This window comes from Brassica rapa, chromosome A01 (assembly GCF_000309985.2).
Source record: "Brassica rapa cultivar Chiifu-401-42 chromosome A01, CAAS_Brap_v3.01, whole genome shotgun sequence".
NCBI lineage: Eukaryota > Viridiplantae > Streptophyta > Magnoliopsida > Brassicales > Brassicaceae > Brassica > Brassica rapa.
Window position 1 is genome coordinate 20,138,225 of NC_024795.2, and position 27,896 is coordinate 20,166,120.

The window sequence follows — 27,896 nt, forward strand, 5'->3', positions numbered from 1 at the left end:
ATATACTGTATATGGAAAAATATTGGTTTGAAAATAATATTTTGATTAAAATTATTTTGTCATTTATCATTTTTGATTGAACTAGATGTATCTGCATCCAGATGCATCATTAAAACTCACCCTGGTTTAGGTGAAAATTTGAAATAAATTTTGTAAAAATTCAGCTGAGTGATCCATCTATATGTAGCATTATAATGTACAAAATCTGGCACCTAGTTTTAAAAAGTTATATCACATGAACCGAACTGAATACCGGATTGGACCGATATTTGGACTGTATAGAATACGACACCGTATAGAGGCAAAGGTGTGTCTACCATATTCGAGCCTGTAATCTTCCGTCTCCGTCTCCTTCCATTAAAACATCTCCGCCAGAGAGAGAAACTCCGATCTCTCTTTCTTCATAAAAAGATGCAATATTTCTACATATTGATCGTATCTCTACTCCTCACCACCCTTAGTTTCAAGGTTCTTTTCTTAATCTCCCGAATCTTCATAAAAGATCTCTGACCTTTTTAGTTTTCATAAAATTGGATTGATAGGGTGAAGCCAGTGGCTCTGTTTTCTTCATTGATGGATCCAACAACCAATACCTTCGTCCACCATCAGAGCAGGTAATCATTGCCCATTGCCTCTTTACGACCTTTTGACTTTTGTTCGTCCCATACACGTGGAATCTAGCGTTTTGGATATTGAAAGGATACGACTTTCCTCTTCCTGGTTACTTCCACATTGTTCTTTGTTAGAAGATCTGTTGATGAGATCTCTATTGTTTGCTCTAAAGTGGAACCAAGTTGATGTTTTTTCCATCTTATTTTGTTTTTTATTTTTTGCTCTTGATGAGCAATCACCAGACTTATTATATTTATTTTTTATCTACCAACTCATTGAATCATTATTTTTGGAGCGTTTGGGCTAGAATCAAGTGGTAGTTAACCACCACATTTTTCTTTTGATATGAAATCCGACAGGCGCTTCCCATGTCCCTCTCTGAAGTATCTGCATCAGTGTCTGCCTTGTTGGGTTTTGCACCTCCGTCTACTTTAACAGCTGATGGCTCATCCAAGGTTTTTTTATTTTTTTACTACTCTACTAATTTTTCTAAGTTTATATTCTTGCTTAAAGTCCTGTTACTTGATCATCCTTTTTTTTTTGTTGTTGCAGCTGAACAAGATTCTTAAACCTAATCCATTCGAGAGGCCTCGTGCTGCTTTTGTACTAGAAATCGCTGGAGCTGATGGTATGCAAATAATACATTGGAAAGCTTAAGCCAAATTCTTTTAATTCTAAAAATAACATTCAAGTGTTTGTTTTTTTGTTACTTGCAGATGCGCTTGTGGAAACCTTACCTAGTCATTCTTTCTTGGGAAATGCTGTGAGAGGCAGTATCAGTTCTGATTCTTACAAAGCTGATATTGAACTTCCAGGTGCCGTGATAGCTTTGAGTAGCAGAACTATCTGATAAGCATGAATAGTTTCTAGTTTTCTTCATTTGGGTTTAAGTCTTTTCTTTGAGAAAATGACGTTAAACTTTTCTAAATTGTGCAGAAAGTGAAGTAGATGTTGTGTCTGTCAATGAACCCTCATCTGATGCGACTGACAAAGACATGAACGAGTTTGTGAGTATACAAGTGCAAACAATATTACCTGTCTTTTTTCATTTTAATGTGACCACTATGTGGGCTAATATTATCCATAGGCATCTTGGTTGGGTGGATCATTCGTTACTGGATCTGCTGAACCATTGAATGGATTGCTGAGTATCCCTCTGGCTGGTGCGGCTAACGTTGAGTTCCATTTGGAAAAGGTGAGTATTCCATGAAATGCTATATATATGAATTGCTTGTAGATATTTTGATTTCTGTTTGAAGAAGGCTTTTTTGACTTTTGTTACCTACCATTGGCAGGAAGCAGAGAGGAAATTCGTTTTGAACCTTTTGGAACTATATAAGAATATCAGACGAGCAGTCAACCTTCATGGGGATTTATCTCATGATCTTGCTGAATTAACAGTTGGACGCTTTGGCGGTATCGATGTAAGGGCTTTTATTTGTCATTTCTTCTGTGTGTGTGTGTGTTTTTTTTACTTTCCAGAGTCTTAGTTTTGAAGAATGAATTGGAGAGCTTGTAGACATTAAAGCTGTCTACATATTGTTCAATCATCTTGTTATTCAGCTTAACCCCACTGCGGCTATTATTTTATATTCTCTCTGGAAATTACAGGCTTTAGCACAGGAGTATGGACAAGGTATGGCAAAGAAAGGGATGGATGTATTGCTTGCCACACTATCAAAGCTATTCCATCTGTTGGAGTCATCTCATAAAGGTGAAATGTCTCTTTGATTTGATAATCCTCTTGAAAGTTTTTCTGTTCTGTTTGTAAGTTGAAAAATGTTTGGGATGTTGCAGGCCAAATTGTTGGAGTGATCGTCCTTGATGAGAGAGTAAACCAAGAATCAGCTAATCTGCTGAGCGTTGGGTCTTCTTCTCGTTCATCTGCAAGGTCGATGGCTGAGGTAGAGGGAGTTCCAAGTGGAGCCATTATCGCTCAAGTTATTCTTGTTAGGCTGACACTTGCGTGGTTAACTGGAATAATCCTTCTCATTGCAACTATCCTTGGGGTAAGTTCACATGATTCCTTCCTTATCTGCCAATGTAGAGTTGAATCTTACTACTGAAGTGCCCTGCTATCTAAAGAATCATCATACAGTTTGTAAAAAAAAAAAAAATTGTAGCTGAATATTGAAATTATAAGTCGTTGGAGTTGACAGCCGTGCTTCTCATGGTTTGTTGCAGGTGTACTTCCTTATGTACATGCCTTTGACGAAGGACACGCTCCTATATTCAAACGTGAAGCTCGATTAATACAAAGATTCTCAGCCGTGTTTCTCAACTGGCTACATTTGAAACCAGTAGTCTTATTTGAATGTTTTAAGAGAAGGATGACACCTTGTTGGGGCCAAGACCAGTGGGATGTGTTTTTACGTGTATATTGACATAAGGTTGCATTCTCGATTTGTTATTTATTTTCTTATTTCGTATATGTGGGTCTCAATCCTGATATAATAATAATAAAGAACACTTTTGGACATTTTCATGTAATCTTCTGTTTATTGTAAGAGCTTTTGATCATGGAATATGAATAGATTATTGCAACTTAAGTACTTTTTAACTCATTCATCAGTAACTGGAAAAAAGCTCCACCAATTTATTTTGATATGACCAAAAGGTTGAGAGTTATTCAAAGATGTTGCATATACTGTATTATATAAAATTTGATATTTCAAACTTAATATGATTTTAGTACGTATCAAAATCTACCGGGGATCTTTTTGATCAGGAATATATCTTATTAGGATTTTTGTTCAGTTTATTACCAATTGCGATTCCGGTTCAGTTTGTAATTTATCTTAAACTTTTTATCATTAAAAGACAAAGAACAAAATCCCACCTGAATTAGGATAAAAAGCCGCCTGTTTAATTATTAAAAAAAGTAATAATAATAAAGATACACGCTTAGAGAAAAGGAAAGATCAGGAACATTGCCTTTTTTTTTTGTTTTGGCTATATAATTAGGGTAGAAGGTTAGGGTCTCGAGCTTTTCTACTTAAGAAACAAATCAGAGAGGAAACACAAAAACGAAAAAGAGTGAGAAAGAGAGAGGTTGAAGTGCATTATGACGTCCGTCGATGAGAATTTAGGGTTCACGCCTGAGTCACTCATGAGCTACAGTAAGATGATGAGTGACAAACTGGGTCACTCGGGGACGAAATCGTTACTTTCCTTGATTGATGCCTTCAAAAACGAGAGAATCACACCTAGCGTGTTTAGCAAGTCTGTTGTTCTTTTGTTCCACAAACATAAAAATACCGAAGGTGAGATCCGAGGTTACAATGTCAGTGATGAGGCGGTAAGGGCTAAAGTAGATGAGAAACCGAAGAGGAGCGGAGCCCGTATTAGGATTAGGGTTAAAATAGACCAGAACCCTAAAGAAGATGTTTCCGAGGGAAAGAAGAGAAGAATCATTCACTCGGAACCGACTACTGAGAGGTCTCTGAAGAGAGCAAGAACGTCAAGGCGGTTATTAGAACGAGTGACACCGAGCTATAAGCTTATCCCTGAGGAAGAACAGTGTCCCGTCTCAGACAACCATGTACTGAACAACAAGTACTCTGTGATGCAATTTAATGGCTCTTCGAAACCTAAGAAACTGAGCAAATACGAAGAAGCAATTGAGAGTTGCGAAGAGGACATGTTTGAGACTGATATGTTGATAGAATCTCTTAAAAGTGCTGTGGAGAAAGCTGAGAAAGTTTTAAAGGAGGAGATGAGCGTGGAAGATCTCGGTGTAAAGTTCTACAGATGCATCGAGATGGTATACCGTGGAGATGTGTCTGAGATTGTGAAAGAAGACCACAAGAAGGCTTTACCCGCCATCTTAGAGCGGTTGAAGCAGAAGCTGGATGCGCTCACAGTTGCTAAGGAAAGCTGGAAGCCTCGGTGGAAGCAAGTCTTTGAGGAAAACACTGCAAAGCAAAGAAAAGCCACACGAAAAAACTGAAGAATGTATACGAGTTTTGGTTGATTTGTTTCGGTTGTTATAATGTTGCATTCAATATATGAAACTATGTAGAAAGTTTTGTGAAATTATTAATAGGCATAAGTCAACATCATTAATTCACACATCTCTCTGATTAGACTAAATGTATATGAGTTTTTAATGCAATTGACTTTTTGTAGATTTTGGCGTTTCATATAGGACTCGTCTTAGGTTTGGCTTTAATTTGTAGGCAATGCGTCTGGTCACAGTCACGAACTCCTGTGCAGAAGATGGGATGTAACCCAACCTGTGTGTTTGTTTACACAATGTTAAATTTAATCCTTAGTTACAGAAGCTTCAAATTCTTGAAAGTGAAAACTGGAAGTGTTCTGATTCATTTTACTAACAGTGCTATCAAATTGTGCTTTGGTTGTTGCAACCAGTCTTGAGCGCAATTGCAATTCCCTGCATTGAACAACATCTGCCACGGATTTTTCACCATGATATGTATGCTCAGTATACGATGAACTAATGAAACTAGTGAAACGAACTGTCAATGGTAATGAGATATTCAAATAAAGAATCATATATACTCTGATAACTGAGTTAAACTTGTTTTCGGATGCACATTAACGCCCCCTTCAAGATTTCTAGCCACTAGTGCCCTCATCTCGTCAACAAACACCCCTGAAAAAGTAAAAATATTTAATAAATGTTATGAAAATTGGCTGCATTTTCCCATGAAACTGGAAAGAGATTGCAAGAGGCTTCCCAAACAAGAACGAAAGCTTAGTGGAAGCTTCTTCCTGAAAAATAAATCTACCACGCCACTACCGCCCATTCCACGCTATATTGAAGCAAACTCCACCTAATTATAAAGTACATGGAAAAGAGAAATGAACCGTTGAAAAGATTGTCATGCTAGGTACATAAGGAATTAAGGAGGAAAACATTGAAGACCTTGTGGAGTGTGTTCATAACCTTATCAAGACGTGGATTTATCATCGAAAATCTGATAAAAGAAAATTTTGTTATATTGATGATCGATCTTTGTATATGGAAAACGACTTTCTAAAGTAATGGAATCTTCATAACACAAGTTCTAGATTTAACGCTATAAGAGCAACTCCATTGGTGAACCTCTAAGTATGGTTCTTAGCATTTTGTTTTAATTATTTTAATTAATTTTGAAAAGTTAAGGACTTTCACTTTTTTTGGGTGTCCATTGGTGAACTCCAAAGTGAGGTTCTTAAAAATAAAATAATATTACTAAATTTATGGAAAATAAAATTTTATTTATTGAAAAACAAATATTATACATACAATAATTATGATTGTTGATGACCAAATTTTACAAATATATTCTCAATTAAATCGTTCTTCAATCGTTCATGTATCCTTTGGTCGCGAAGTTCACTCCGAATGGCAAGCATATTACCGAGATTCGTAGGCATGTTTGTAGAGAACGAGAAATCCACCTCTGAACTTCTGCTTGTTTCTCCTTCTACGAATATAGATGTATCAAATTGACTGTATCCGTCTCGTTCATCTTCCACTATCATATTGTGTAGGATGATACATGTTCTGATAATGTTGCTGATTTTTTCCTTGTCCCAAAGAAGAGCCGGGTTTCTAACAATTGCAAAACGAGCTTGCAAGACTCCGAAAGCCCGCTCGACATCTTTTCTGGCGGCTTCTTGACATTGTGCAAATAACTCCGCCTTAGGACCTTGAGGAATAGAGATGGATTGGATAAAGGTAGGCCACTTTGGATATATACCGTCGGTGAGGTAGTACGCCCTATGGTATTTGTGACCGTTGACGATGAACTCAACTCTTGGAGCTCGACCTTGTAAAATGTCATCAAAAACCGGAGACCGATCAAGGACATTAATATCGTTCAAAGTACCTGGTGGTCCAAAAAACGCGTGCCATATCTACAGATCTTGCGATGCTACAGCCTCTAGGACAATTGTCGGCTTGCCAGAACCACGACAGTACTGTCCTTTCCAAGAGTGTGGACAATTTTTCCACTCCCAATGCATACAGTCAATGCTTCCTATCATCCCCGGAAAACCGCGTACCTCTCCGATATCGAGTAGTCGTTGAAGATTTTCTGGTGTAGGTCTTCGTAGATACTCCTCTCCATATAAATTTATGATTCCTTCAGTAAATTTTTCCAAACACAATAAGGCAGTGGTCTCACCCATGCGGAGATATTCGTCAACCATGTCACCCGCACAACCATAAGCCAACATACGAATCGCAGCAGTACATTTCTGTAACGGACATAGCCCGTACCGTCCTACTGCATCTCTTCTATGTTGAAAATACGGAACTTCATTGGAAAGGCGATTAACAATCCCCGTGAATAATGGTCGGTTCATTCGGAAGCGGCGCCTAAAATAGTGAGGTGGATATGTCGGCTCCGCACTGAAATAGTCTTTCCATAAACGGTTGTGTCCTTCCTCGCGGTTTCTTTCAATGTATGCTCGTCTCCTCGGCAAAGTAGGTTGATACTCGACTATGTTGTTGTACATCACTTCGATTTGTTCTTCAAAATACTCTTCAAATAAATTTTCTACATTATCTTCTGGGTCGTTGTTGGATGAAGATGCCATGTTTGGCAAATGAAATGAAATAAATGATTATTTTGGAAGAGTGTTTTGTTTAAAGAAAAGGAAGAGCAAAAGGAAGAGTGGATGATAAAATTCTCGAATGACATAGGTTTATATAGAGATTGATAAGTTCACATGACAACATAAAGGAAAAAAAAATAAGTTCACATGACATAAAACATAAAGAAAACAAGATAGGTTCACATGAGTTAAGAAACAAGTTCAGATAGGTTCACATGAGAACAGAAACAAGTTCAGATAGGTTCACATGACATAAAATAACAAAAGATAGCAGTCTCCCCTCTGCTCCCGTACTCTTCTATTCCACCTGTGACAAGAAAAAATCAAAAACGTTAGCTAACGCGATAAACAAATCGACAAAGTACAACTAACTCAAACCTAATACCTCACTGGAAAGACAACTAACTCATACTTATCCTAATTACAACATTTCTGACATCAGTTTCAGTTTTAGAGTCATTTCCATCTCAGAAAGAGGCTCAGGCTTCTCAAGCAACTTCTCCAGCAACTTCTGCTTGTTTAGTTTGTCTTTCATCTCCAACACGGTTTTTAACTCTATGAAAGACTCCTCTTGACCACCTTTCATTTTTTTTGCCGATTTAGCAGCCTTGACACCCGGAGGCCTAGCACCAGTCACCGCCTCTTGGCCTTCAACAGCACCACCAACAGTCTTCCGCTTCTCTTTACCACCATCCTTAGCTTGATACATAGAGCACCATTTCTGGTCATGCCTAAGCTCTCTCCAAGCATGCTCTAAATTGAACTTACAACCATAGTCATTGAAGAACATGTCTAGTGCTTTCTTCATCACATCATTGTCATTCTCACCGCTTGATTGAACCCTCAAAGCCGCATCATAAGAACCACAGAATTTGCAGACTAGGTCATTAAGCCTTCCCCACCTTTGCTTGCACTGACCTAGCTCCCTAGGCTCCAACCCAACATGCTGAACACTTGAGTTGTAGTAATCCCGGATCCTTTTCCAAAAAGTTCCACACTTTTGCTCATTCCCTATTATGGGATCTTTGCTGGTGTTGAGCCAAGAGCTTATGAGAATAACATCCTCCTTCGGAGACCATTTCTTCCTCTCCTTGACAGTAGATGCTTCTGCAGACTGGCTGCTAAATGCTGGAAGATCAGGTGAATCCACGTCTAAGGATTGAGAACCAGAGAGGTTCACAAACTCTGGAGTGCTAGATTCTCCGGTTTGGCTTGTTAGTAGGTTAACAAACCCTGGATAGTACGATGCCATTTTCTAAGTTTGTGGGTTTTGGGTAGTTTCTGTGTTTGGTTAGTCTGTGTGTTTAGGTCAATTTAAGTAGTGTTCTTGCTTAAATGATGTATGTACTATCTAACCTAATCCTAACCACCACCCTAGGAAAGTTTACATAGACCTTTAAAGACCTATCAACTCAATGCAGTTAGGAAGATTTTCATTAAACCACTGAAGTTTAAAACCAGTCAAATCTGCATTAATAAGACTCAGCTAAGACTCAGAAACAATTAAAACCACTGGATTTAAACAAGTTCAAACTACAAAGTTTGAAATGAAATAAAAAGTTAATGTTTAGAAACTTGAAAGTTAGAAATGAAGTCGCAATAGAGAGAGTTCTGAAACTGAAGTTACTGATGCGAGAACTTTAGAAATAGAGAACGTTCAAAAACTCTTAAAAGATTTATGAACTCACCTTATGCGGCATACTCAAGCTCGGACACTCGGGCTATGAGCTTCTCCATCTCTGCCTGCAAAATTTAAAACATTTGTTAACATCTTGAAGTATAACCAGACACATAACCTAAATCTTAAACGAAAGATAGAAGGCAACTCACCTTCAGCTCCTGATTCTCGACTTCCAGCTTTACCACCAGGGATTTATGCTCTTCACATTTTTCCAGCCGCGTTTTCATCATCTGTAGCTCCTCCTCCACTGCACAGACCCACGGCTGCCTGTAATGCATGCCATCATCCTACAGAATATAACAAGTTTGATTAGATTTTGTAAGAAACCTAGACAGACAGAAATAGAACAGGAAGTTCACTTACTTTGTACTCCTTACACGTGAAGAACCTCTTCCCGGGTAGGTAGTCAAAGACTTCTGCTGGAGCTCTCTCGCGCACTAAGCGTTTCCCACATACACACCGTTCTTGAATTCCTTGCATCGAGTCAGTTACAAAATGTAGGCTATCGAAGAGGGCCTTTTGCGCCTTCATAGATCTCCTCTCTTCATTAGGATCCATGATCTTCAAAATGTAATTAATTCAGTCAATTAACCGAACAACTAGGAGGAAACTCATTTTTAGTTGCTCGATTGAAAAACATAAGCAAACAAGTTGACATAATCAAACAAGAACACAACGACAATCAGAAACAACAATCAATCCCTAACTTGATTTTAAACCGGAAATTGATCTCTAAAACACCCATATCGGAAACACAAATCCTATCCCAATTCGTCTTCGAATCCTAACGAAAACCCTAATTTCAAATCGATCCCCAAATCGATTTTAAACCCAAAATCGACCACAAAAGTGAGAGAAAAACAACATGAAACAAGTATAAATCCATAAATCGAACCCTAAACAACTCGGATTAAGCATGTGGAAATCGATTTACCTTAGAGCAATGATACCGAATCGCACAAAATCTCCCTCTGAAGTTTTTTTTTCTTTCTCTCGCGTAAAATGATAGGATTTTTTGTTGCCAAACGAGACTAGAGCAAAGGGAGAACCAGTTACAGCTTGCCACGTCGTTTAGGACTAACCTCTAAAAATCTTTAAATAAGAGGTGCTTCTACCGAAGACGCAACATTATATTAATATTCTAATCAAAACCGCGTAAGAGGCTGGGCTATGAACTTCTTAAAAGCCAGCGATGGAGCTGGTCTAAATCCTACATGTTGTCATTATATTTTTCTGACGTGGCTTGCCAATGGAGTTTAGCGAGAGATGAATAACATTATAACAACGTCAACATGCAAACTGTTCTTATCACTTCTCTGTTCTCAGGTTGTTTTTAAGAAAACAAGAGAAAATTTATGATATTTAAGCAAAACATAAATTTTCTGTCACCAGAATGTTTTCACATATATGGATCTTCCATAACATGGGAGCATATGTTGATGATAAAGAAGAAAAGACGCTAATTCGAAAGTCTCACGATATTGGAAAAGAACATATGCAATGGAACGTAACTTTGTTATTTTACCAAGAAAAAAGAAGTAACGTTTTTTTTTGAAGTAACTTTGTGTGCACTTAAGTGGAATGTTGAATGTTTCATGGGTTGTTGGAACTGATAGCAGTGGACCAGTGGTTGTGGTCTTGTTTGAACCAGAGATAAAGAGAGTAGCTGAATAGAGTTATGTTGATCTTCTGTTAATAATTTTAACACCTTTTAGTCATGACTCATGAGGGTTTATTTGCACCATTTTCAGTATCTTTATTTTTTATTTTTGATCAACAGTATCTTTATTTTATAGCTCATTTTTATGACATTATTCAATTTTCCCATTTACAAATGATTGGTTTGGACCTTTGGAGGTCATCTAAATTCTGATATTATCATTTTTTTTTTGAAATGATCATATATTATTTTCTTTTAAATTTTTTCCCCTATTTTCCATGTTTTTGTTCGAACGTATGTTGTCACAATCTATCGTTGTACCGAGGAATGCGTAAGCCTCAATAAAAGAAAATGGAAACAAATCACCAAAATCTGACTAGCAGAGAAATTTCATAAGAACGTCGTTACGCCACGTGGTCCCCTCCATGGCCGTTACCTTCCTCTGATATACCAAACACTCCCACTTAGAGCGCCACTGCTTCTTCTCTTCACCACAGTCAAACTCAGATCTCAAACCTCTCTTTCCATGGAAGCAGCATCACCAAGGCTCGTCAACTGCGGACCCAAACCAACCCGATTCTCCGTCTCCTCCCGCCGCTCCTTCGTCTCCACGATCCCTCACCGTAATCGCTCTCGGCGGATCCTAGCCGTCGCTACTGATCCCAAACCTACACAGACCCCCACCGTCAACGGATCTTCTTCATCGTCAAAAGGAGTCAACAACAATGTCTCCACGGTTAAGATTCTTTCTTCCTCTCGTCCCAGTTTTATTGCTGTCTCATCAATTTTTGCTAACATCCAAATCGTTAAACAGAGAGTCAAGGACGTATCGAAAGAGATTAAGAGAGTGAGAGCTCAAATGGAAGAAGACGAACAGTTGTCTGTGTTAATGAGAGGCCTTCGTGGCCAGAACTTGAATGATTCCGTTTTCGCGGATGATAGTATTCAGCTAAGGCTTGTAGAGGTGACAATTTTAAAAATTATTTTAACGCAATTTCAGCTGAAGCTTTTTTTAGTGATTGACTTAGCAGAATTGTGTAGACTGGTGAGAGCAGTGAGTTCTTGCCTTTGGTATATGATCCGGCTACCATCTCTGCTTACTGGGGGAAACGGCCTCGTGCTGTTGCTAGTCGAGTTATCCAGTTGCTCTCTGTCGCTGGCGGCTTTCTCTCCCGTCTTGCAGTCGATATAATCAACAAGAAAGTCAAAGAGGTAGGTAATTAGTCTGTATGTGATCAGCATAAGTTTGCTAAAAGTTTCAATTTTTATGTTTCTTGGGTATGTATGTAGTAGTTTGAGTCTCATTTGTGGTTTGTCAAGAATGAGGTTTCTAGGGCGATTGAATTGAGGGAAATTGTTACTTCACTGGGTCCAGCTTACATTAAACTTGGGCAAGCTTTGAGTATTCGACCAGATATCTTGTCTCCTGCTGCAATGACAGAACTTCAGAAGCTTTGTGACAAGGTGTGATGCTGCAATTTTCTGTTTCCTTCATTCGTTGTCATTTAATCTGAATAGCTAAATGTGGGTGTTTTTTTTTTTGTTTATTCGAAGGTCCCTTCATTTCCTGATGATGTAGCAATGGCTCTTCTCGAGGAGGAGCTGGGGAAGCCGTGGCAGGAAATTTACTCAGAGCTCTCTCCTTCCCCAATCGCTGCCGGTAAGTTTTGAACATAGCATTTTGGTAGACTTGATTCCAGATGATTTATTGTTGGTCTCTTTTTTCTTTAGCGTCTCTGGGGCAAGTGTATAAGGGAAGATTAAAGGATAACGGGGATCTGGTGGCAGTGAAAGTACAGAGGCCTTTTGTTCTTGAGACTGTAACTGTTGACTTGTTTGTGATTCGGAATTTGGGTCTGTTTCTGCGGAAGTTCCCTCAGGCAAGGTTTCGTCTGACAGCTCAGCTTATGCACTTATTTTTCTCCTTCACCGTTCATCTTCATGACTTTCGACCTTCTTTGTTGGAATTTTCGTGCAGGTGTCAGTAGACGTTGTTGGACTGGTTGATGAATGGGCTGCTCGCTTTTTTGAGGAGCTGGATTATGTTAACGAGGGAGAAAATGGTACATATTTTGCAGAAATGATGAAGAAAGATCTCCCACAAGTACGATTCGTGACTTTTCTTATGGGCATTTCAGTTTGTTTGCTGTCTACATGTGAAGCGACTCATCATAAGTTTGCCTTTGAAAAGTACTTATGTGGGTTACATCTTTGGAATGGTTTCTAATCTTGCAACCATTGATGATGGGTTCAGGTTGTTGTACCAAAAACTTACGAGAAATACACGTCAAGGAAGGTTCTTACAACACAATGGATTGATGGCGAAAAACTGTCACAAAGTATGGAGAATGACGTTGGAGAGCTTGTGAATGTTGGCGTTATTTGTTACCTAAAGCAGGTAACAGTTTCTGCATACTTGTTGCAAAGCAGAACTTGAGCTTAGCTTTTATTTTGTTCAGATTCTTCTGCAATTATGCTAAGTGATATAGGGAGCATATGCTTTCTCAGGTTTCTATTCTAGTTAGCATCGCTTGTCAAGTTCTTAGCCATAGATTCCAATAAATTCATCTAGTGAGTATAATGATTATCAAGCAGGGACTTGTAGGACCATTGTGTACCTCAGGTCTACCCACTGCTTAACTAGATCTATTGTAAGATAAGCAAAACTTTTGGCCACCAAAATACTTCATCATGTCAATTTCTTTTTGACTTTGTCTGTGCTGTTTTCTGGTCATTCCACATTGTAGAATCTACACAATTTTCATGTTTTAAGAAGTGAAAATGTTGTATATATTGAATTCTTCTTGTTAACTATGGTGGTGTTTTTGTGCGACCAGTTGCTTGATACTGGCTTTTTCCATGCTGACCCTCATCCTGGAAATATGATCCGTACCCCAGACGGAAAGCTTGCCATCCTTGATTTTGGTAATGATTCTAGTTCCAGAGTCACATTCAGTTGTGTCTGAGAAAATCCTTTTGTTGACATTTTATTTTTCTATCCATTGGCAGGTCTTGTTACGAAGTTGACTGATGATCAGAAGTATGGGATGATTGAAGCCATTGCACACTTAATTCACAGAGATTATGATGCCATAGTAAAAGATTTTGTCAAACTTGGTTTCATACCTGATGGGGTCAATCTGGCACCTATATTACCTGTCCTGGCCAAGGTTTTTGACCAGGCACTTGAAGGTGGAGGAGCTAAAAACATCAACTTTCAGGAGTTGGCTGCAGATTTGGCGCAGATAACTTTTGACTATCCTTTCAGAATCCCTCCTTATTTCGCCCTTATAATTAGAGCAATTGGTGTGCTCGAAGGGATAGCTCTAGTGGGGAATCCTGAATTTGCTATTGTGGACGAGGCTTATCCTTATATCGCTCAGGTATTTTTATATGAACTCTGTAACTTTTATCTAGCACACCCTCTTTCACTGAACCTTTACAAAATACTGATGATTGTTTTCTTCATGTGATTACCTTAATACTTAGAGGCTCCTGACCGATGAATCTCCTCGCCTGAGGGAGGCTTTACGCTACACAATATATGGGAAGACTGGCGTTTTTGATGCTGAGAGATTCATCGATGTGATGCAAGCCTTTGAGACTTTCATTACAGCAGCCAAAAGTGGAGGAGGAGAAGATATGAATGGGGGCATGGCTGAGCTGGCTCTTCTGCAAAACCAGACAAGCAGTCGGGTTCCTATGTTTCCAGCCAGTGCATCCCAACCAAACCAGCCAGCTCAAACGCGAGTCGCTTTGTCTTTTCTGCTTTCCGAGAAAGGAAACTTCTTCCGCGAGTTTCTACTGGATGAGGTACTCACTAACAAAATCTAACCACTTATTTCGCCTTGTCAGAAAAATACTCTGAACTAATTAAAAAATGAATGTGAATCTAGACAATTAACTTGTTGACAAGCTCAGAGCTACTTATTCATGGTGTCCTGAGTTCTGACAGATGTTGTGATTACTGAAAACAGATAGTAAAAGGCATCGATGCAATCACAAGAGAACAGCTGGTGCAAGCAATGGCGGTCTTTGGATTCAGAAACGCACCACCAATTTTCGGTATGGTACCTTCACTAGGACCTTTCAGACCTGCAGGACTTCTTCCATCTGTAACAGAAGAAGACAAAGTCATCTTGAACAATGTTCAGAAAGTAATCGAGTTCCTTACTGGAAGAAGCTCCATGTCGAATAATCCCAATCAGGTTAGTTTCTCTTGGACCTTCTCATATAATTCTGTATTACCAGAGTGCTGAACTTGTGTGTGTTCATTATCATAAAACAGGTAGTAGATGTAACTCAAGTGGTTCGGGAACTGCTTCCTGTTTTGCCTGGAATCTCTGTGACAGTATTGCCGGATATTATGAGTCGGCTTGGGTCAAGAGTAATGGCTAGAATAGTTCGAGATACCTTTTTGTAAATACTGTTGAGCTTTAGTATAATTGTGCCTATAAGTTGCATTCTAAAGTACCTAAAAAGATATACTAGGATGATACCCGCGTTGAAACGCGGTTTTTTTTTTAACTTAACCAATAAAAATTATGTATTATATACAATAGATTTGTTGTATTATTTAATTTATTTTATTTTTAATTTAATATTTGTTCAATAAATTATTCAGGTAAATTTATTCTCATAAAAATAAATTATTTTTTCTTTTTAAGTTTTTATATTAGTATAAATACATATATATCTCATATTAGTTATGGTTTCTTGAGATCGTTCACACTTTGTGAAAATATATTAATAACCTTGTGGTAAAGAGATTTTAAAGAATTTATCATTGAACAGTTATATTGTCTTTTGACTTATGAAACTATATTTTTATTTCTAAGTCAATCTAATAATTTGCTGTAAAAAAGTTGATCTAATTATTTATTTAAATGTTATACATGCAGATTTATTATGGTGAATCAAGTAACTAACTTTTCATTACTATTTGATATTTATTCAAATAATTTTAAATATAGTAAATTAAGATTATCTGTGATAAATTATTTGTATAAAAATCTAATTGTTTCTTAAATCTTTACGTAAAGATTAACAATTTTTCCACAAAATGTGGTATAATACAGATTCTTAACCCAATTAATATCCTACTCTATTAGTAGATTAAGTAATTAAGTCAATATTAAGTATATTATATAATTAATGTGTATATTAAACGGTAGAACTATGAATAAGTCCAAAACTTAAATGACAACTTTCATGGTAGATAAAAATATGACTCTATTTTAATAGAGTACACTAGATTTTGACCCACGTTTGAGAAACACGGGTTTGTTTTTGAAATTAAATATGTTTTTTAAAAATAAATTTTTATATAAGTTTGTGTATAGGTTTGGGCACATTTATCTGAAACCGCGACCTGGATCGTAAAAAAATAAAAAAGAAAACGAAAAGTACAATATAACTGAATATTATAAATAACCAAGGATATCATATATCTCTAAGACCAAAATTTTAACACCGAACCGAAAATCAAATGAGTACCTAAATTTAAAAATTATCCGAATTATTAAATATTTTAATTTGTACACCTTTTTAAACCCAAAATTATCATATAGAAATTATAAAATGAGTTAAATCTATTGTTACCAAAAATCTTGGTAAAAAATATAAGTATAATTGTTTTGATACTTTGGTTGATAGAAATAAGTAAAATGATGTATTAGTGTCGTAATAAATAAACTTGTAGACCAAGTAAGATAATTATTTTTTGTTTTTTGTTTTGATAATCGTATCTCTAGTATATTATTAACAAAAAAATCTTAGAATATGTCTACTTAGCATATTCACAATATATTCATTTTTTGTTAACATATTCTTACAATTTAAAGCTTTAATTTTAAATTTGTAATTATCAACCAATCTTATGGTTTAAATAATATGTAACTGTTTCAAGAATATGTATATGTGATGTAATGTTTTGATGTATTTGAATGTAAGAGTACGATTGTATAACAAACAGTGTGATGAAGAATGTGGTATGATTGTGTCAAATGGTGGTCTAGGTCTTTAACATAGTCATGTTTGACTTTTGAATAAGTGACATTTGAATAAGAGTTTAGACATCTTGTATTTTTTCTTCGAAGAGAAGACATGTAAGGTCAACATAAGACATTAAGGAGCTCTTTCATTTAAAAAAAAACAGTCTGATCAATGGCAAGATGGAGTGTAATGTTTCATAGTTCGTAGGTCAATAGAATGACATAATTTTGTATATTAGGATAGATCAGTCACGTTATAATCTTAATGGGACATGTTTAGAAGTCGTTGGTGGCCAATAGAATTGATATAGTTTTGGTATAATATTTTATTAATTTGTAAATATATGGTGTAATATTTTTGATTTGTTTGTTAGAGCAAAAAACGGGTATAGATGTGGTATAATCTAATTAACGTGTAATGCTACAAAAATATATGGTAAGACAAAAAAAGTAAATCTAATGAAAGGGTCTAAACAATCTTTATAAGTAGATTTATAAAGGGTCTAAACAATCTTTATAAGACTGCTTCCCTTTTAATAGAATAGATATACAACTGATTAAGATTGTTTGTCCGCCTATAACCCATATACTTGCTGTGATAATAACACAGATGGAATAGAACAAGGACTTTGTTTCTTCAACCTGGTTGAGCTGATGCAGAATATTTACGTTTAATATCTTGTGGAAGAGGTCTTTCCTCCAAATTATGCATGATATGTGAGAGACCTAGAGGGAGATCCGCTTACCAGAAATCTCAAGAGGTTTTATGGTATAGCCCCTGCTTTGGTTGAGATTTGTATGCACAGTGGAGGTCGGGTTGCTCAATGCTACAAGACTATGATGAGGCATGACATCATTGTTCCTGACTCACAGGAAGCAAACTTCGTCGATTAGGTCTTTGGACATGTTCATAGTAGAACACCATTGCTAGGGTAAAGTTTAGGTCTTTGGACATGTTCATAGTAGAACACCATTGCTAAAGAATCCTCGTAATATTGTTGATGATAGAATGAGAGCGATGATCTTTCTTCAGTCATTTAGCGTATCTGCCTGTGTTTAAAATGTTTGTAATTTTAATAGAACATTCCTTAAATATTACATAAGATAAATATAGTGATGATGTGAATGTTGATTCTTTGTGAAACACTAAATGGATTATATATCCACCACTCAACCCAGTTATACCGTGCAAAATCTTGGACAATCTTGTGCAAGTTTGTGTAAATTTCAGTTATCTAAATAACTCTAATGAGATTATGTGCTTTGATAATTTGCCAAATGAAAATAATGTTGGACACAACTCCTAAATCAGTAGGTGGATGGTCGTCTTCTTCAAGATATACACAAGTAAAGAAAAGAGTATAGACAAGCATTGCTCTTAAAATAGATTCTTAAGAAACAGAGTATTTTATAGTGTTCTGTGAAGCTGCATGTTGATTGAATTCTCTTTAGAAAAAGGTTGTTGTGTCGAGGAAATGATTTACTTGTTACACCTTACATCATGTACTTAGACATATCCACCGACATGTTACATACTGCTTTAAACAATATATACAATACATCATACCCATCAAAATGCAGCCCACCATTTTAGTTATCGTCTGCACAAAATCTAACAATGATATTTACTGCCTAACTGTATTTGTCAGCTTTTGGTTGCATAGTATAGCCCTTAGTCTACATAGAAGTTTGCTTCCCTAAAATTAACTCTTGTCTATCATCTGGCTTACCTGTGCTTCCACGAAATAAATCACCATTGAAATGTCCATCTCATTAATGGCAATAGAACTATCTATTTAGTTAATGTGTGTCCACGTGAACAAGATCAGCACCAACACTTGTGACGATATATATATATATATATTTTTTCTTGTGATGATATTTTTGAAATTCTCAGATACACAAACCTAGGTTTTAACCAGTAACGACTCTCGAATATATATAGAGGAACAACTGATCATTTTATTTACAAAAATCAATCAACTTTTATTTTTGTTAAACGTAACTCGTCAATATCAACATGTGTGTTACTTTTCTAATTAAAAAAAATTTGTTTTGGAAAGCTAGTTGTAATGATTTCATAATCCACTATTTTATCTGGTATATGAAACATATATATCAATGTGTTTAATTTCAGATATATAACCAGGATTATGAAAAAATATTTGAAAAATCAAGTTCATGATAAGTTTCAAAAAAAAAAATCAAGTTCATGATAAAAAAATCTAGTTCATGATAAAAAGTCCAGTTCATGATTAACAAACTAAATGTTAATAAAAAATTGACATTTATTGTTTTTCTTGAGAAAAGGCTTTCTAAAAAAACATTTATTGTTACTTTTGAAGACGATATAAAAGAAAAAACAATTCACGAACAAACTAAAAGTATTGAATTGTGGTTTTTTTTCTGTGGTTGGGTTATATAGGCATTGACAATGCTATTGATCAGGTTACGTTTTTAACCTTTTATGTACAAATTCAAAAGTTTAGGGTTACACACATTTTTTGCTTAAATTTGGGTTACGCACATTTGAGATAGTTCTTTGTTAAGTTGTAACTGAATACATGACATACTTTTATATTTTATTTGATTCTCACGTTGTTGTGTGTGTGTTTTTTTAATGAGATTCAGTAGATAACAAAAAGTAAAGATGTGAAATAACATTGATTGGTAAGTTTCGTGATATAATTGTGTGAAATCGAGAAGTTGAAAGAAAGAGTGATGGTGTGAAAGTAAAAATGAGGAGAGTCCTTTTGGGAAGAAAAAAATTAAATGCGTTTGATTGAAATCAATAGTTGCTATAGTACTAAGTAGTTAGTAGGAGGAAGCAAACAAGCATGGGTTCTGTTTTCACTTGTTCACTTACTTTTAAAGTCGCACTGCCAAACTCATTACAGTTTCCATGTTCTTTGTTTCAAAGGTTTGTCCGATACTCTCTTCTTCATAATGAAACACTACATATGTAACGTATATACAAAAGCTCTTTAAGTGATTAAAATTGTTTGGAACATGACCATATCCATTAGTAAATTAAGTTTTTCGTACTCATACTAAGATCAACTGATGACATCAAGTAATATGAACCTTGAGAGATACTAAGATCAACTGATGACATCAAGTAATATGAACTATAATATAAATTACACCATATTAATTAAGCTTGAAATCTACCTTTCGAATCTAGAGCCACTTGTAAGGGAGATAACATACATAAGAAGGCAAGTAAGAGTATCATGTTGTTTTTCTGGTGAGTCGTAGCAGAATGTTTGGGTTTTATTCATAAAGAAAAAATCTATTTAATATTTATTTTATTAAATTACAACTGGTCAGCTTTACTGTTACCATAAATGAGTCCACAGGTTCACTTAATGAGGCTGAGGATGATGAATCTTCATATCAGAGACATAAATGAATAACCTCTCTTTTTTTTTATCGTAGCGACTAGCGAGAACGAGATAAAGACGGACATGCATGATTTCCACATAATTACCTAATTATTTTTAAACAATATTATTTAAGTTACATGCTTGATTTTATTTGTTCTTTTATGCATTATAGGCTTATAGCTTATATATAAATTTTATCCACTCTAATTCTTTTTGCCCCTTTTATCAAACGTCGCTATTTATAACAGTCGACATATTTGCTTTCCTTCATATTATATCCTCATCAAACAAACAAAAAACATTTTGACTAAAATAGAAAATGAAGATCAAGGGATTAATATTGGCTTCTTCTCTCCTGATTATTGCATTCATTCATCATTCGGAATCAGCTTCAATGCGGAGTTTGCTAATGAAGAATGGAACGTACGAAGATGAAGAAGCACAAGTTCTAAAGTTCGACTCCACGGAGATGATCACTAACACTACAGCTGTGGAGTCAAAACGGATAATTCCCACGGGTCCAAATCCACTTCACAACAGGTAACTTTGATCATTCGAGAACAAGATATGTTACGTGCATGTTGTTCTTTTTGTTGTTGTTATGATCTATGATCGTATTGTCTAATGTAATGATGAATGTATGATATACATTTTATAATTTACGTTAACTACTCGATATTCTTTGCCTTTCCACACATATTTGTTTAAAACTTTGTTTCAAAGTGACTTAAAGAAACCATATGATATCATACCGCAACCAAATATACCCTATGGTTGGCTAAGTAGTGGAAAGTGGTTCTCTCCTTCTTCTTTTTTTAACATAAGTTTTTTTTTCTGTTCAAGCTTTATACGGGATCGATCCTTATATACTCCGCATGATCCATATACCGTCATTCTTTTAGGAAATTTTTAAGTGAAATTTTTTCCTCTTCATAATTTTTGATGTGCTAAGATCTTCGGATATTTCTAACTCATTTTAAATGTTTTTTTTTTTTTTGATAAAAGAAAATTTGGACCATTTCTCGATTTGTGCGTGTCATCCTTGCGCAGGGGCCATGCTAATCTTCTCTGTATCGTTCCAATTTTATCGGATGTCCCCGAAGGGACAAAGATAAAAATGTATGTCTCATTTTAAATGTTAACTTTAATTAATTCCAAATCTATTTACAAAATATCCTTTTATCACTTTTAGCATAAACTATAAAGTGAAGATGGTTCAATTATTTTTATGAAAAGTTACATATATATATGCGCACTAATTCAACCAAAAACCACCATAAATATATGACGGAGAAAATATATCGCATGGCTGGTATTTGGATATCACGTTGAACCATATAATATTATAAAAATATTATGAGGAGGCAGATGTTTCAGTTATTCTTGTGAATTTGTGTTTTGTATAGACTGTGGACTTTTTCTTGGGCAGAAGTTTCTGAAACTATAATTTAATTCACATATGTCAGAAGAAACTCACTTTATAGTTAATACTTAGTGTCTCCCAACTCCTACCTTGTCTACCTCTGTCTCTGTTACGAATATTGATTATGCAATCTTGCAAGTATGTTGTCTTTATCAACATTCTTTAGATCATTTTTCACCGTAAGTCTAAATCTGATCCCTAGACTCTAAATCCAAACCTTAAACTCTAAGGGAATAACATCAACATTAACCCAAATCTTTAAAGTATAAGATGTGGATTTAAGGTTTACGATTTGAGTTTAGAATCTAGGATTTGGATTTAAGATATAGAGTTTGATTTTAAGTCTAGAGTTTGGATTTAAGATTTAAAATCTAGGATTTGGGTTTAGGATTGATGGTTTAGATTTAGGTTTAATGGTTTAAATTTATGATTAAGATTTTACAACTTAGAGTTTAGTTAGCAGCGTTAACAGTCGTTAAAATTGGCATCATTATTTTTTCTATTATTTTACTTTTTTTTTAAAATAATATTTTTACTACTCATCTACATAACAATTTGATTGGTGATAGGAGATGCGGTGAATTTAAAGGTTCACTCCCTTTTTTCACACAATAGTTGATTGATACCAAATTGTATATCACACTTAATTCTTTCTCTCACAATTCCACATATCTTTTGATATCCTTTTGTTTTTTTTTTAAAGAATCATTTTTCAGTGTCCTCTGTGTTTTAGACCTTTTATTTACGTTCCTCTTGTTTTACTTTTACATCATCCGTGTCTTGTGTAAACTATTTCTATATTTATCACTCTGAGAAGAATAATAGCACATTCGATAAGCAATCCTATTATAAATCTAACTAGATTCTGATCCTTTTTTTAAAACGCGAAAATATTTAACAAATTTTAATTTATGAAATCAAAATTTTTAACATTTTATTATAGTGTATTTGAAAATACATAGTTATATTAATTATGAAAATTATATAAGATATTATTTAGTTTATTTTTAATTATTTCAAACATTTTCACTATAAAATTTTAATAAAATTTATGCAATTTATTTCATTAATGGTGTGATACATATTTTGATAAATTTTTAATTACAAAATTTATTTGATATCAATTTATTAACTTTAACATTTTATTTATATACAGTAGTTAATTTAATATGAAAACTTGTTTACGTATATATGAAAGTAGTTTTCTATTTATGAAAATATAAATAAAATAATCCATTGTTTAATTGTTTCATATTATATTAAATTATTTTGTAATATGTAAACCTGGAAAAAATATACTATTAATTTAGAACACGCTTAAGAATTTTTTTATAATTTGATTGACTCTAAAATGTGACATGGAAATGATGATGTATATTGATGACTCAAATGTGACTCAATTGCTTAATGCCATCTACGATTAGCTTCTCTAAACTTGCTGACATAATTAATGTGAGATTACCGATTCTAAACCATTATTAATTACCTTTCTCAATCTCAGTTAGCATTAATTTATTATCTAGTTATTTTAATTAAAATTCGGAAGGTTTTTATCCTCTAATAACTGTTTGGTTCCAACTCTTAACATATTTATAAACCGTATTAACTATTTTATAAAAAAACTAGAAAAAAGTTATAAAAATTGAGGTTTGGAGATAAGGGGTGAAATTTGGGGAGGAGGGATTTAAAATTTTAAAAATAGAAAATAAATGGTAAATAATTTAAAATATAAAAAAATAGTTTCGAAAAGCATTCTCGAATTTTTAAAAGAAAATATGAAACTAAAAAAAGTTTTAAAAAATAAATTTGAAAAGAATAAATAGTTTGAATTTGAAAACATGTAATTAGAAACTATAAATAAGAAATTATTTATTATTTATATATCTATAAAACAAGAGGAAAAAGAGTATTCTGCCTCTTTAATGAAACATAGCTTGGTCATTTTTTGTCTTGAAGATTTTTTTGTGACAAAAACTTAAAAAAAATTTTAGGAAAATTGTCCAATAAATTATTATCTGTTATAATATTTATAGAAACTTTATTTAGTAATCTACCTCATCATCTAATTAGCCTTCAATTTACAAAAAAAATAAAAATAACCTTTAGCATTCTAGAAACACAAGAATTACAGCAGTTATAATCTGATGATTCGTGAACATGCAATAAGGAGCTTATAAATTATATTTTGAAAATTCCAAAATAAGGTATAAAGTGCATCACCTTTACAACTAAAAAGGAAATTGTTTGGCAAAAAAAGAAAAAACTAAAAAGAAAACTGAATGACATTTTACAGATCCTATCGGTGTATCTTGATTATCATTTTTGTTGTCGGGTACGTATAGAATTTCAACCGTGACCCCTTCACCTAGCCGAGTCTGGTCAGTTCTAAAACCGGATATGAGCTGAACCCGTAAAATCGGTTTGACAGCAAGAACCGGTGACCTGGCTTTACTGAAAAACCCGGTTTATAAATTCAAATCTAACTAAACATTTTTTTCTCATTAAATTATATGGTAAAGATAGTTTTTTTTCTTTCAGTTTGCTTTGATTTAGCTAGATTTGATAAAGCAAACGAAAAAGAAACATTTTATGTACACGAAAACAAAAATATATAAATGAAATTTTTTACAGGAACTTGAACTGATGTGACAATGGAGAAGAAAGAGGAAGAAATGTGGGTATGTTGAAATGGAAAAAAAAAATATTTGAAAAAAATTAAAAGGTGGATGAGTTTATGGTAACGGAATAAGTCAACAGATTATTAATATTTAGGCTTCGAATCGTAACCGCGGTTTGTGTGATAAAAACGGTGCAAAATTGAAGTACGGTACGGTTCAACTACGGTTTGCAAAATAAGTACGGTTTTGATAGAAAAAATAGTGCGATTTTGATTAAAAAAAAAGTAGTGCAGTTTTGATAAAAAATAATATAAATAAATATGTTAATATAATTAGAAATTATTTTTTTAATGATAATGTTATATTATTTTTATAATTATATATATATTAAAATTCATTTTTAAAATATAAATTCATATATAATATATTTTAAATTTTTTAATTCACATTAAATCCCCATTTAACATTTCGAAATAAAAGTGATATTTTAAGATTTGGTGACATTGCATTATTTATATATAGATAGTGATTGGTAACCGTGGTGCGGGGCGAAATTACTATAGGAATTGCATAATTGAGCAAGTGTCACCAATCACACAAACAGTTGAATAACGCAGTTTACCAAAAAAACACAAAAAGCAATAACGCACTATTCTTTTTATACATGCAATTTTTTTGAAAAACACACTATGTTGTCCAACAGCAAAAGAGCTGTGGTTTTACATAAAACAGCACTTAACAGTGTAAAGTGATTTTAATAAATATTTTCTTTTTAAAAATTCAATACCATTATTCATTCACATACTACAATAATTATTATTTTTAATCAAAACCATATTAATTTTCTTTATATCAAACTGAACTAATTTTTTTAATCAAAATTGTCACCTATCCTGCATACCGCATGAACTGCAATTCATCGTACTATACTTTAATTTTGTCTCTTTTTTTATTACCAAATCACCACTATCAAAATGTTATTTTAGACTTAGACATCCGGGTTTGGATCGGGTCTGGGTTCTTGGAATCCATGAAACTTAGATCCATTTAGGTACTTATAATTTTTCGAGTTGGTTTTGGGTCATATCAGTTTAATAACATTATAAAAATAAATTATGACATTATCACTAATCAAACAAATTTAATTTCAACTTGTATTAATGAAACTTATATTTTCGGGTTGGTTCTTGTTCGAGTAAAATGTCCTCCCTCCTAAATTTTAAAATATAGAGAACATACATGAAAATTAATTTTTTAATTTATATATATCAAAAATTTGTTTTAGATGAATTTTGATATTTAAAAGTTTCTAAATAATAAATTAAATTTAATATTCATAACACTAAATATTTTTTAATTTTTTTTAATTATATTGATTATATTGATATATCTACTTTATATTATTAAATTGTGCTTAACTGTTCAATTCCGCACAATAGAGTTTACCAATCAACACAATTCTGCACCGCTAATTTTATCAAAACTTCACTTATCCCGAAAAACGCACGAACCGTAGTTGAACCATCCAGCACTTAAACTCCGTCCGCTTATTTTACCAAATCTGCGGTCACCATTCGGACCCATACTTATAATTATATGTAGTTATTTTTCATTATCATTTTATTTTATTTTTAAATTTGCTTTAATAAAACTACACACAATAAATGTAACACGTAAAATAGCATGATGTATTAGTTTAGATATGTGCAACATTAAGCTAATGAATGGTATGCGAAGTGTATATTTTAAAGTGGTATTGTCAAAGACATTCTTGAGTCACCAATCAACAATTTTTTCAGAAAAGTGTGCGGTTTTTAAAAATAAAAAAGCAAAAACGCGAATGTTAAATTTACCTCTTACGTAGTTGATAATTGATCAAAACCGCACTACACCTATTGCCTAGCGTATTTCACAAATACGCACTATGTTCAAGAGAAAAGAATATTGTTTTGTGTATAAGGCACTTATGTTCAAGAGAAAAAAAAAACAATTATTGTCTTCTGAAAATTAATTTGATATTTTTATTTTTGAAAGTGTAGCAACTAGCACATATTTGAAAGTAACTATTATGCTAAAAATGTAGTTGTAGACATGTTATTTATTTATTTAATTCAAATAACAATTTTTAATTTTACCAATCAAATATTATTCCTCATATTTGTTTTTAAAATCACATCCATTAATTTATACATAAAAGATTAGTAAATTTAATTTTGACCAGTGTTTTGAAACTGGACCAGATAGATCTGTTAAACTGTGACTCGTTGTTTTACCCGGTTACATGTTATGTTATGTTAAAAACCGTATATTAATTAAAAAAAAATTGATTAAACGCGATCAAATTCACCAAAACGAGGAATGTTTTTAATATCATTTTTTTGCAAATTAGATTTAAAAGGATTTTTTAAACTTTACCCGATCAAATTCACCACCCTCCAAAATCTCCCCTCGTATCAAAACTCTAAGTCTATATTACTTAGCTTTATAGTTATAAGTGTCTTACTTTTTTAACTAAAGATAAACATAGTTAAGGTAAACATGGAAAGTTGTACTAAAATGTGGTAATTGAAGCAATTTATCATATATCAATATATTTAGTTTTAAAACAATAAATATTTAAAAATATCATTTATAAACTGAACATTTTGTTTGCTATAAAATTTATCGAATAAGAATGCGCCATATAAAATAAATAACTTAATAAATAATTTATATAAATACATAAACTACAGCCACATTTTTATTAAAATTATATTTAAAATTTTATATTTATCACTAAATAAAAATGTTTCATTTTTTTAGTTATATTAATATATTTATTTATATTACTTTTTCTATCAAACCATATTTTTATATCAAAACCGCACTATTTTTTTCTGTTAAAACCACATTTGTCCCGCAAACCGCATGAACCACAGTTGAACCGTACCACACTTCAATTTCGTCTCGCTTATATTACCAAATCCGCAGTTACCATTCGGACCCTAAAATATAAACTAAAATCATAATATTTGGTGTGGTATTAGCCGGACCGCTAGTTATTTCCTATCCAAAGTTTTCAAGTGCGGTTTTCTAGATTATAGGCTATTTTTAACTGCTCAAATCGTTTGCGTTTTTTGGACTTTCTCTTTCCAAAACCACACTGTTTTAAAATGTTTTCGTGATTGGCGACATAACTGTGGTTTTGTGAAAACCGCAATAAGAACTGCACTCAGACATTCACCATTCATTACCTTAGTTTAATACAATTAATGGTAAAAAGGAAGTATGTCTGTATATATATTTATTTGGTGACGTCATTATATATACATATACATAAAACTATTATTAAAACCCTTTGTACCGGTTAAACTGTGACTCACATATTTCACATGTTCATTATCCGGTCCAGTTTTTAATACATTACGTATAACCAACATGTTGATAATAATTAAGAAAACTATGTGATTTTTCCGTTCTCATGCACGGATATAAATATTTATAAAATAAATATACTATAATAATTGATTGTTATTTATTTTTAATTTTAAATTAATTTATAATTTGTATGCACAATTTATATTAATAATATTATATTACTTTAATTAGACATATGATTTTAGATATGTTATATCTATTCGGTTTTGTTGTTTTTACACTCAATTTAGTTATCATTTGAGTATATTAAATTGCATTTATTTCTCTAAATTCAACTATAATATTTTTTAATAAATATATTAAAATTATGATTTTTCTTATTTGCATTTACGTTGTTGTTTTCTTAGAAATGTAAATATATTTAAGGAAAATTATGTATAACTTAAGATGTATTGTGCTTAGAATGAAATATAAAATAAACTATAGTGTTTGATTCCAAATTACGTAAATTAATATAACGATAATATTCTACAGTCTCATGCATATATAAATTTTACAAAAGAACTAAATTATAACAATTGGTTAATATTTTATTTTTA

General features: G+C 33.4%; 6 protein-coding genes and 1 non-coding gene across 7 annotated transcripts; 4 read left to right on the forward strand and 3 right to left on the reverse strand.

The window, feature by feature from the left end:
• The first annotated feature begins 228 nt into the window (after positions 1 to 228).
• LOC103832014 lies at positions 229 to 3,137 on the forward strand. The gene is made up of 11 exons (XM_009107972.3): positions 229 to 468; positions 543 to 614; positions 972 to 1,067; positions 1,165 to 1,240; positions 1,329 to 1,427; positions 1,549 to 1,619; positions 1,700 to 1,807; positions 1,908 to 2,036; positions 2,224 to 2,326; positions 2,410 to 2,621; positions 2,797 to 3,137. The coding sequence occupies exons 1-11, from the start codon at positions 412 to 414 to the stop codon at positions 2,863 to 2,865; spliced, it is 1,092 nt and encodes a 363-aa protein (XP_009106220.2). The 5' UTR covers positions 229 to 411; the 3' UTR covers positions 2,866 to 3,137.
• A 539-nt stretch (positions 3,138 to 3,676) lies between these two features.
• Positions 3,677 to 4,561, forward strand: LOC103833255 (paired amphipathic helix protein Sin3-like 2). Its single transcript, XM_009109351.1, has one exon. The coding sequence runs from the start codon at positions 3,677 to 3,679 to the stop codon at positions 4,559 to 4,561; it is 885 nt and encodes a 294-aa protein (XP_009107599.1).
• Positions 4,562 to 4,954: 393 nt separating this feature from the next.
• Positions 4,955 to 7,161, reverse strand: LOC103833262 (putative nuclease HARBI1). Its single transcript, XM_033276155.1, has 4 exons — positions 6,525 to 7,161; positions 5,979 to 6,449; positions 5,134 to 5,227; positions 4,955 to 5,021 (listed from the first exon to the last, which is right to left on the reverse strand). Exons 1-4 carry the CDS (start codon positions 7,159 to 7,161, stop codon positions 4,955 to 4,957), a joined length of 1,269 nt encoding a protein of 422 aa, XP_033132046.1.
• Positions 7,162 to 7,600: 439 nt separating this feature from the next.
• Positions 7,601 to 8,431, reverse strand: LOC103833270 (glutathione S-transferase T3-like). Its single transcript, XM_009109365.2, has one exon. It carries the CDS (start codon positions 8,429 to 8,431, stop codon positions 7,601 to 7,603), a length of 831 nt encoding a protein of 276 aa, XP_009107613.2.
• A 2,566-nt stretch (positions 8,432 to 10,997) lies between these two features.
• On the forward strand, positions 10,998 to 15,132 carry LOC103832022 (uncharacterized protein sll0005). The gene is made up of 13 exons (XM_009107985.3): positions 10,998 to 11,256; positions 11,335 to 11,484; positions 11,562 to 11,732; positions 11,841 to 11,984; positions 12,075 to 12,180; positions 12,252 to 12,400; positions 12,499 to 12,624; positions 12,775 to 12,918; positions 13,358 to 13,445; positions 13,530 to 13,903; positions 14,010 to 14,333; positions 14,498 to 14,728; positions 14,809 to 15,132. The coding sequence occupies exons 1-13, from the start codon at positions 11,047 to 11,049 to the stop codon at positions 14,941 to 14,943; spliced, it is 2,352 nt and encodes a 783-aa protein (XP_009106233.1). The 5' UTR covers positions 10,998 to 11,046; the 3' UTR covers positions 14,944 to 15,132.
• A 344-nt stretch (positions 15,133 to 15,476) lies between these two features.
• On the forward strand, positions 15,477 to 27,853 carry LOC103832033 (CLAVATA3/ESR (CLE)-related protein 19). Its single transcript, XM_033281888.1, has one exon. It carries the CDS (start codon positions 20,219 to 20,221, stop codon positions 20,441 to 20,443), a length of 225 nt encoding a protein of 74 aa, XP_033137779.1. The 5' UTR covers positions 15,477 to 20,218; the 3' UTR covers positions 20,444 to 27,853.
• On the reverse strand, positions 20,904 to 21,006 carry LOC117129045. The gene has a single exon (XR_004452619.1). It is a non-coding gene; the product is annotated as a U6 spliceosomal RNA (small nuclear RNA).
• Positions 27,854 to 27,896: the final 43 nt, after the last annotated feature.

Bases quoted from the DNA above. Each gene is read 5' to 3' on its own strand.
- LOC103832014 (XM_009107972.3), top strand. From the start codon at position 412: ATGCAATATTTCTACATATTGATCGTATCTCTACTCCTCACCACCCTT. The intron at 469-542 runs GTTCTTTTCTTA...TTGGATTGATAG, and splicing joins TCACCACCCTTAGTTTCAAG to GGTGAAGCCAGTGGCTCTGT. The intron at 2,622-2,796 runs GTAAGTTCACAT...GGTTTGTTGCAG, and splicing joins TCATTGCAACTATCCTTGGG to GTGTACTTCCTTATGTACAT.
- LOC103833255 (XM_009109351.1), top strand. From the start codon at position 3,677: ATGACGTCCGTCGATGAGAATTTAGGGTTCACGCCTGAGTCACTCATG.
- LOC103833262 (XM_033276155.1), bottom strand. From the start codon at position 7,161: ATGGCATCTTCATCCAACAACGACCCAGAAGATAATGTAGAAAATTTA. The intron at 6,450-6,524 runs GCAAGCCGACAA...TTGGACCACCAG, and splicing joins ACAGTACTGTCGTGGTTCTG to GTACTTTGAACGATATTAAT. The intron at 5,022-5,133 runs GTATATATGATT...AATCCGTGGCAG, and splicing joins AGTTTAACTCAGTTATCAGA to ATGTTGTTCAATGCAGGGAA.
- LOC103833270 (XM_009109365.2), bottom strand. From the start codon at position 8,431: ATGGCATCGTACTATCCAGGGTTTGTTAACCTACTAACAAGCCAAACC.
- LOC103832022 (XM_009107985.3), top strand. From the start codon at position 11,047: ATGGAAGCAGCATCACCAAGGCTCGTCAACTGCGGACCCAAACCAACC. The intron at 12,401-12,498 runs GCAAGGTTTCGT...ATTTTCGTGCAG, and splicing joins TTCTGCGGAAGTTCCCTCAG to GTGTCAGTAGACGTTGTTGG. The intron at 13,904-14,009 runs GTATTTTTATAT...CTTAATACTTAG, and splicing joins CTTATCCTTATATCGCTCAG to AGGCTCCTGACCGATGAATC.
- LOC103832033 (XM_033281888.1), top strand. From the start codon at position 20,219: ATGAAGATCAAGGGATTAATATTGGCTTCTTCTCTCCTGATTATTGCA.